At 42.1% G+C, this 10450-nt stretch overlaps 1 protein-coding gene across 1 annotated transcript in view; it reads right to left on the minus strand.

Annotated features, from left to right (window-relative positions):
* LOC311227204 (caspase activity and apoptosis inhibitor 1-like) overlaps positions 1 to 10450 on the minus strand; it is a 37780-nt gene extending 27330 nt beyond the window's left edge. The window contains exons 1-3 of the mRNA XM_084312769.1: positions 10225 to 10450; positions 7519 to 7713; positions 4403 to 4487 (exon numbers count right to left, since the gene is read on the minus strand). Coding sequence (XP_084168895.1) covers positions 4403 to 4487; positions 7519 to 7713; positions 10225 to 10335 — 391 coding nt within the window. The 5' untranslated portion in view covers positions 10336 to 10450. The remainder of the gene's footprint in view (positions 1 to 4402; positions 4488 to 7518; positions 7714 to 10224) is intronic.

The following is a 10450-nucleotide window of genomic DNA, read 5'->3' on the forward strand; positions in this document are numbered from 1 at the left end:
GGCGGCGTGCTAGTGGGGGGAAGGGCCCGCTCTTGGAGGGGCCCTGTCCGAATACGCTGGCGATGTGGGTAGCGGTGTCACTAAGTGACCGCCGGGTGAGGTCTTGATGCTGTGGCGTCCTTGACCTCTCCGGGCCCCCTTTTTCCAGGGGATCCAGTCCCTTCAGTGGGTCTGGGTCTTCCTTTGTGCTCCGCTGCTACGGCCTTGCCACGGGGTTGAGTTGCTCTCGACCCCGTGTTTTTGGGGGCGGTAACAAGGTTTGTTCCTTCCGTTCGTTCCCTGGTGGCATGCGGGTTGTGCGTGTGGGTAGTCGTGGGGTCAAGCCACGGTCTGCTCACCCTGTGCGTTGAGTTGCTCCAGTTTCTCTTCGCACGGTCGGATCCGTCTCCCTCCCGTCCTCTAATAGGGGGGGTATCCTCCATTAGGGAGGGTCGGGGGGGCTCGGTCCTCCCCGGTTCTGATGGTTGTGGGGGGCCTCAGTAGGGTACATTTGTCAAGCTTCAAGCTCCCGCTCAGCTCCCGTAGTGCAGATGACGCTGAGCGGAAGCTAGTATGATATAGAACGTAAGGTTATGAATATAACCAAGTTCTATGAATACTAGTGACGCTCAGCGTCTGGACGCCACTGCGGCCTTTGATCTCGCCTTGTGGTGAAAGATTGGGAAGGAGGCGAGTGTGTGGCCACACACCTGCTTATGAAGGTAGCGGATGGGGGTGTGGCCAGACGAATGTTGGTATGTAAAGGTACATTGTGAATTTTTATTCAGTGCATATGCACAAAGTGAGGTTAGTGCAGATGACGCTGAGCGTCACTAGTATTCATAGAACTTGGTTATATTCATAACCTTACGGTAGTGTTGCATGCTGTACTGGTACTGGTGGTAGTGTTGCATCACTGTACTGGTAGCGTGTATCACTTCCGCAACGGATTTAGTTGGATTTCGGTTTCCGGGTTCGCCTGATTGGCCGGGACGGCCACGTGACACGCCGCGGCCCGCCCCCGCGGCAGCGGCGCGCTGCTGTGTTTCACTGCCGCTTTCCCACTTCAACGCCAGAGCAATATTGTCCCGCCATCTTCTGAGTGCAGACGCGCTGCTGTTTTTTTCCCACTTCAATGACAGCTGCTGTTTAATAATATTGTCGCGTTGTGGAAAGCAGGATGAGAGAGCGTAGATTTCAGTGTGTATCATTTAATCATTTATCATTTAACATTTGAAAGGCATACATTGTTGTCATACAGAAGTACAGAATACTTTTATCCAAAATGCTTCTTACTGTTACTGTTAGAGACTGTGCTAGACAAGATAAGTATGAAATAAAATAGTATAGAGACATATGTACAATGTTCGATGCAGAATAGAAGTAACTGAGTTACCATACAATATACAATATACTATGCAATGTAGCAATATACAATACGCTATAGTGCAACGCAGCAATGGGATGAGGTACAATTTACAGTAAGGTGTACGAGTTGCAGTGCAAATGCTTCTTACTGGCGCGCTCCAGAGACTGTTACCATACAATATACAATATACTATGCAATGTACTAATATACAATACGCTATAGTGCAAAGCAGACGCGGGATGAGGTACAATTTACAGTAAGGTGTACGAGTTGCAGTGCAAATGCTTCTTACTGGCGCGCTCCAGAGACTGTTACCATACAATATATAATATACTATGCAATGTACTAATATACAAGTGATTCTTGACAAAAGGGACACGCCAATATTATTAGATGACTGATGACTGCACAGCAGCGTGGCGCGATATTATTAGATGACTGATGACTGCACCGATGTGAAAGGGGAAGTGAACTCCAGCCTCGCGGTCAAGTCCACTCCGCCGCGAGCGTCTACACAGCAGCAACGCTGCCGCGGGGGCGGGCCACGGCGTGTCACGTGGCCGTCGCGGCCAATCAGGCGAACCCGGAAACCGAAATCCAACTAAATCCGTTGCGGAAGTGATACACGCGTACTGGTACTGGTGGTAGTGTTGCATGCTGTACTGGTGTTAGTGTTGAACGGCCCTTCTAATGTTTCTCTCCTCCACATTGCCTGTGGTGCATTTTTTTCCTATTGCTAGGTTTTAGTGAGTTTTTCTTTACCTTCGTGTGGGGTATGTCTGGGAGTGTTGCATTCATTTATTTGATTTATTTTACATTTTTTGTTTTGTTCTTTATTTATTGTGATGTTTCTTCTTGACTTGTTTTAACTTGACTTGTTGACTCTTTAAAGATACAGTACAATGATGTTTTAAATGTAAGTCATAAATTGTTTATTGTGGAATATTAATATCATGAGGATCATTCTTTCAGCTTCAGATGTTATCATTTGAGTTGTTATAAGTGTTTTAGGTCACCCTCTCTGAACACAGCCAACTCTCAGTAGACTGAGGGGGCGTGGCCTTCTGTTCACTAGACACTGTAAAAAGTGGATGTTCCTCAGGAGTTCCTCTAAGAAGCTCAAGAAGCTACGGGTGCCTCAAAGCCCCAAATGGTGCCTCTGTGAGAACCTTTGGGCCAATCAGAAACAGTGGGATTGACTGATGGGCCAATCAGAGCTACTAGAGGTGATTGACAGGCCAATCAGGGTACCCCATGTGTATTATGCAATATTTCAGAGGAAGCTAATTGGATCTGAAATGGCTTGATTGTGTTGATATCCAGGGATATAAGATTTGGGGATTTTTGTACTAATCCAATAGTTGATTTCATCTGCAAATCTGTTTGGCGACAAGTTCGACAAGTCTGAGTTTTCCTACGTGAATAATAAAACAGAAGGAACTCTTTAAAAAAAAACACGCCAACATGGCGGACATGTGCTTGAGGTCTCCAAAGTCATATGAGAAGATGGACACCAGTTCAGTGGAAAGCTATCTGGCTGCAAGCTATCCTAGCTTAGCACAAAGTAAAGGAAGCGGATACGGACCACTAGCCTCAGCATCGTCTTGTTTGAAAAGCCCTGCAATTGGTATGGACCCCAAAACGTTGGTATTGTGACGACACTAAATACTACAGACAGGCTGGACAGTAGATTCTAACATCCTGGTATCTGAAGGAGGTTCACGCAGCTCAGTGAGGATCATGTTCTTCGACTTCTCCAGCGCATTTAACACCATCCAGCCACTGCGGCTAGAGGAGAAGCTCACTGGGATGCAGCTGGGCCGGGGAATGGTGGCCTGGATCACCGACTACCTCACCAGCAGACCTCAGTACGTGAGACTTCAGGGCAGCCAATCAGAGGTGCTGGTGAGCAACACCGGCGCTCCCCAGGGTACCGTGCTGTCACCCTTTTTGTTTACCCTCTACACCTCCGACTTCTGCTACAACACAAGAATGTGCCACCTGCAGAAGTTCTCCGATGACTCCTCCATCGTCAGCTACTGTACATTGTGGATGATGATGAGGCTGAATATAGTGGAGAGCTTCGTAGGGTGGTCGGACAGTAACCAGCTCCAACTCAACGTCAGCAAGACAAAGGAGCTGGTGGTAGACTATCGGAGAGGCAGGAAGGGTCCCCCTTCTCCCATAATCCTCGGACTGGAGGAGGTAGAGATGGTGGAGTACTACAAGTTCGTTGGAGTTCACCTGAACAATAAACTGGACTGGTCGGACAACACTGAGGCCCTCTACAGGAAGGGACAGAGTAGGCTGTTCTTCCTGAGGAGACTCAGGTCGTTCGACGTGTGCAACCGACTGCTGCTATCTTTCTACCAGTCAGTTGTAGCCAGCGTCCTCTTTTTTGCTGTGGTGTGATGGGGGGGCAACATCAACTCGAGGAACTCCACCAAGCTGAACAAGCTGGTGAAGAAGGCTAGCTCAGTAGTGGGTGGTGAGCTGGATAACCTAGAGGTGGTGGCTGAGAGGAGGATGACGACAAAAGCTAGAAGCCATCCTGGAGAACCCCTCTCAGCCCCTCTACGAGGAGCTAGCCAGAATGAAGAGCACGTTCAGCCTAAGACACCCCCCCCCCCCCCCCCCCCCACAAACCGCCTGGGCCGGTCCGTTATACCGGCAGCCATCAAGCTCTTCAAAAAAGGGCTCGGCGGCCGGATCTGCTGCCAGAACTATCACTGTCACAACTCGGGATGTGAGAACTAGAGACTCACCGTATCACCGTACTGACTATCTTGTATTTTGCACTAGAGACTAATGTCACTGGACTCTCATCACTGGACTATCTTGTGTTTGTACTATTTTTATATTATATTGTATTTGTATCGATACTTTAAGTGTACCTATAGTGTATATAGGACTGTGAAGCTATGCATCCCCCACCCTGTACCCCCCCCCCCCCCCCCCCCCCCCCCATGCTGCTTTGACACCCGAATTTCCCCAAGGGAAAGGATCATCTTATCTTACTAAATACTCCAGACGGGCTGGACAGTAGATTCTAACCTCCTAGAATCTGAAGGAGGTTCCTGGGGGAGACCTGCTCAAGCTGCTCCCAGCACAGCTTCTGGATCTCCTCTAGACTGCAACTCTGTCAAGGACAAAACATCTCTAGTTAATAATAATAACAATAATAACTTTATTTGTATAGCACCTTTCATGCCAGAATTGCAGCTCAAAGTGCTTCACAGCAGTGAAATAGACAACTGGACATCAAATAGACATAGGCATACAATGAGCATGGAATTGACAAGATAAAAGCAATGCAAAAAGTGCAGACATAAAATAGACTAAAAGGAGTGCAATAAAATAGCTCTTGTTTACAACACAATGATCACAGTGTGGATGTAATGAGTATCAGAGTGCATTACAAGGCTAAATCAAATGCAAGGACAGTTTCTTTGACATTGGAATAAACAGCAGCTTGCAGTGTCCCTCACACACACACTTACATTTAGTCATTTAGCTGACACTTTTATCCAAAGCGACTTACAAATTGTGTACAGCAAGTCAGCAGGAGGGGTACAACTCTGGCAGCTAAGGATAAGTGGTATTGTTGGTATGTTGGTAAGGTATACACTGTCAAACAGTGTCAAACTTGAGTGCTACAGTCTTGAGTACATAGTAGCATAAACATATTAGCATAGTAGGTAGTAGTATAGGCATAGTAGGATAGTACATAGTAGTATAGACATAGTAGTATAGTAGGGAGTAGTATAGGCATAGTAGCATAGTAGATAATAGTATATACACATAGTAGCATAGTAGGTAGTAATATAGACATATTAGCATAGTAACATATCATAGTACATATTGTAAGGGCAACCTAACAAGAAATGTTGCCAGTGAGGGAATACTGGGTGAAGCTCTTTCCTACGCGTGATGCTTGTTGATAATAAAATGATGTCTTCTCCTTGGTCACTGTTGAGAGTGTTTTATTACTACTTGCGGTGTGGACAAATATAAGCATACAAAATAAACTCAAAAATGTACTCAATGTAACTGAAAACAAACAAACGAGCACGGTAAAAAGATAGTGTGGCTTCCCTGTGATAATTACCCAAATTCCCTGCCGCTGCACACCTGTGAACCCATACATATAGACTGCACCTAAGCGCACATGAGCCCCGCCTCCTGAGCCCACTGCCTGCTAATTGGTCAACACTTTCATGATGACACGGTGCCTTCATACAGTAAAATAAAAGCAGAAAATCATTAAATTGGCTACAACACATATAGTAGCATAGTACAGTACATATCATAGTAGCATAGTACATATCATAGTAGCATAGTAAAATATCATAGTAGCATAGTAACATATCATTGTAGCATAGTAACATATCATAGTAGCATAGTAACATATCATTGTAGCATAGTAACATATCATAGTAGCATAGTAACATATCATTGTAGCATAGTACATATCATAGTAGCATAGTAAAATATCATAGTAGCATAGTAACATATCATTGTAGCATAGTAACATATCATAGTAGCATAGTAACATATCATTGTAGCATAGTACATATCATAGTAGCATAGTAAAATATCATAGTAGCATAGTAACATATCATTGTAGCATAGTATCATATCATAGTAGCATAGTAACATAGCATAGTAGCATAGTAACATAGCATAGTAGCATAGTAACATATCATAGTACATATAGTAGCATAGTACAGTACATATCATAGTAGCATAATACATATCATAGTAGCATAGTAAAATATCATAGTAGCATAGTAACATATCATTGTAGCATAGTAACATATCATAGTAACATATCATTGTAGCATAGTAACATATAGTAGCATAGTAACATATCATTGTAGCATAGTACATATCATAGTAGCATAGTAAAATATCATAGTAGCATAGTAACATATCATTGTAGCATAGTAACATATCATAGTAGCATAGTAACATATCATTGTAGCATAGTAACATATCATAGTAGCATAGTAACATATCATAGTAGCATAGTAACATAGCATAGTAGCATAGTAACATACCATAGTCTGGACCTAGTCCCGCCACAGTTGTATAATGAACCAAAAAGAAAATGTGATTAAAAAGAAAAAGAAAAATTTGTATATAAAGTTTGCCAATAGGGATGTATCAGTAGTATATTGGCAGTGGTAGTAGTCATAATAGTAATCCACTATATTTTATTTTCTAAAAAATAAACCAGTTCAACACAGGTAACCACTTTTTCTTCATTTCTTTGATGGCTCAAATGTTTGCTCTAGTCCAGTGGTTCCCAAACCTCTCCTCGAGACACCCCAGCCGTTCCATGTATTTGTTAAATTCCACCACCAGCACACCTTGATTCAACTAATAAAGGGCTAGTTAAGTTGAATCAGGTGTGCTGGTGGTGGAATTTAACAAATACATTGAACGGCTGGGGTGCTTCGAGGAGAGGATTGGGAAGCACTAGTCTAGTCGATTTTGTGTTTTGAGCACAAAGTTCATCATAGATCTAGCCTCTTTATTTTGCTATCAAAGTGCACCAGATTGATGCATTTAACTTTAAAATGTACAACAAAAAAAAACCTGGGGGGGCATGCCCCCGGACCCCCTAGAGGGTCGGAGGTTCACCCCCCATAGTCTCTGAAAATCCTGTGGGAAACACTGGCATAGTAACATATAGTAACATAGTAACATACCATAGTAGCATAGTAACATATCATTGTAGCATAGTAACATATCATAGCAGCATAGTAACATATCATAGTAACATATCATAGCAGCATAGTAACATATCATAGTAACTAGATATTATCTGCCTACCGATATTGGCATTAAAATTTTATATCGGAAATTATCGGTATTCAAATATATATATATATATTTTTTTTTTACATTTATTTAACCTTTATTTACCCAGGCAAGCAAGTAAGAACAAATTCTTATTTTATTTATTGTCAAAAGTATGCATAATGTTGTGTTAATTCCACGACAACAAGAGATATGTAATGTTAATTACCTGAAATTATTATAAATAAATTACCTGCATATATCGGTATCGGTTGATATCGGTATCGGAAATTAAGAGTTAATTAAGAATATCGGTATATCGGTAAAAAAGACAATATCGAACATCCCTAATAGTAACATATCACCTTGAGTTCATCCGGCAGCATCTTCTGGAGCTTCTTCTCTCCCAGCACATTGAAACACTGCCGAAGGATCTCCCGCCTGTCCGAGACGTAGGCGCTGATGGGCAGGAAGGGCACGCTGAGGTCCAGTCCTCCCTCCTCTATGTCACTGCCGATCTTGTCTAGCTCTGCGTCTGCCAGGTCGTCCTTGGAGTCCAGCTATTGGAGAGCAGAGGAGAAAAGAATGCAGCTCACGGTCGATGGTCTTCTCAACGTAACTCTGTATGATAGCATGTTATAGTACTATATACCATATATATATATATATATACACATTGATATATTTATATTTACAGCATATATACATATCTGTCTGTATACCTGCATGTAATCCTTCTATATACCTACTTATACACCTGCATATAACCCATATAACTCTGTATGATAGTATGTATAATAGTGCTGTATATACCGTATATATACACATTCATATATTTACCGCATATGTATATCCATGTCTCAATATACCTGCATATAATCCTCCTATATACCTACTTATACACCTGATTATAACCGTGCATGATAGCATGTATGCTATATCTACCATATATATATATATATATATATATATATATATATATATATATATATGTCTGTACATACCTGCAGACAATCCTTTTTACATATCTGTAGATACTATATCTGTACATATCTCTTACTAGTTACACTGCTGGCCAGTATGACTTACTACCACAGTGTCTTTATACCTGTATCACTGTACAACCCTGTACATACATCTGATTAGTACTCAGTAGTACTAGTACTCATTTGTTGAATGAATGAATGAAAATTGTATTAACAGATTGCAGAATGGGTACAGTACAGTACAGCTCAATACACACAATTGTTAATGGGATGCAGAACAGAGAAAGACGTTTGTCTTGTTTACATCAGGGTCCCCCATTTTCAATTCATATTGACATTTATGACATACTCAACATACAAAGTTGTAAAGGAATGTGAATCCCTGCCCACATTCAAAACCGCTCTTAAAGAGCACCTACGGGAGGCTGCAATTCGAAACTGGCCACCGTAAATGCCCAAAACCCCCACCACCTCCTAATAGACAGTCTCCTCCCCACCGCAATTATATTCCCTCCCCGCCGTATGTATATTTCTCTCCCACCCACGCCCTCCTAATGTACAGTCCCCTCCCCATCATATGTATACTCTGTCAGGATCTAGGGGTAACAGTACTGTATATTTGAATACCGTTTATGTCACAAATGTATCAGTACTAAATACCTATATGTCCCGATGCCATAAATGTCATGTATGTTGTGTATGTCATAAATGTCTATATGAATTGAAAATGGGGGACCCTGATGGAAACAAGACAAACGTCTTTCTCAGGTCTGCATCCCCTTAACAATTGTATGTATTGAGCCGTACTGTATTTAGGGTGACCAGATGCAAAAAGTCCAAAAGTGGGACAACAGTACGATTTTGGTGGGACAAAGTGGGACAACAGTACGTTTTTGGTGGGACAAAGTGGGACAGATAGATAATGTAAAACAATTTATTAGAATAACTGCCATGGTCTTCACTGAATAGATTTAAATCAAAGGTTAAAGGTTAAATCAAAATAAATACAAATTAAATACCACCTAACATCTGTTTTAAATATTCAAACGTCATCACTTGACAGGAATGTCTTGTGTTTGATATTCCCTGTTAACACAGAACTAGGGAAAACAGTGTAGTATAATACAAAAATAATAATACAAATAAATTGTGTTTCTATATTAGAATAACTGCCATGGTCTTCTTAGATTTAAATCAAAGGTTAAAGGTTACCACAGTCGGCTGACCTGTATGAATGGGAGTGTTGTACTGTGTGATAGACACTTGTTATCTCAGCTGCAGTGACCTTGTCCGTCTGGCTATCATTGTTTGGTTTAAAAAGAAACTTATCCATAGATCTGGATGTTTCTTTTTGGTGAGCCACTTTCAAGTGAGACTCACGTCCACTGTGGCGCTTCAAGTTGTATTCTCCTCCATGCGCAATTGAAAACGAACTATGACACAAAACACAGAAAGCCTGCTGCGGATTGCCTGCCATCTGCCTCACCCAGTCATGTGTCGTTTGCCAGTCTTGGTTGTAACTGCAGGTCCGTTTCTTTTTACTGCTTTCCATCTTGAACTAGTTCGCTTGTAATGTTGTTGTGTTTTTTTTGACCAATCAGATTTGCGATATCAGGTAGCGTCACGACTCAGTCTCAGTCACGTCACAAGCAGGCAAGCAGCACGCTAAAGTACTATAACCAATCAGAGCAATGTGTGTGGACAAGAGGCGGGTTGCTACGTTTACTGTCTGTAGGGAGGGGCTTTTAGACGCATGTTTTTTTTGGCTTCGAAAAGAGGGACATCCTCTCAATATGAGGGACGCGGGACATTTGGTCAAATGGTGGGACAGTACAACCAAAAGGGGGACACCTGGTCACCCTAACTGTATTGTACCCATTCTGCAATCTGTTAAATAAAGTTTTCATTCATTCATGACATTTATGGCATAGGGACTTTGCTGGTGTCTCATAAACAAAGCCACGAGGGTTTGTTTATTTGCGTACACGACACCAAAATCAATCAATCAATCATAACGTTTGATGTATGTTAACTTATATTATGTTGTTATCAAAACAAACTGGAGTTGAACAGCAGCAGCTCCACCTCCACGCTGGACTCCGTGCCTCGACGCTTCCTGTTGACATCCTGCTCCTCGGGCTGAGAGTGTTTCCTCTTCTTCTCTTTGTTGCTTCTGGCGGATCTCTTTTTCAGCATGTTTGTCAAGCGAGATATATCTTAAGTTCTTCTGTCAATCGATGTTTCTAAGTGTTGTGTGTTTTCCTTCTTCTCCTAACAGCTAACCATAGAATTATAGCAGCTAATAACAGTA

This window comes from Notolepis coatsorum (assembly GCF_963971535.1).
Source record: "Notolepis coatsorum genome assembly, chromosome: 4".
NCBI classification, from domain to species: domain Eukaryota; kingdom Metazoa; phylum Chordata; class Actinopteri; order Aulopiformes; family Paralepididae; genus Notolepis; species Notolepis coatsorum.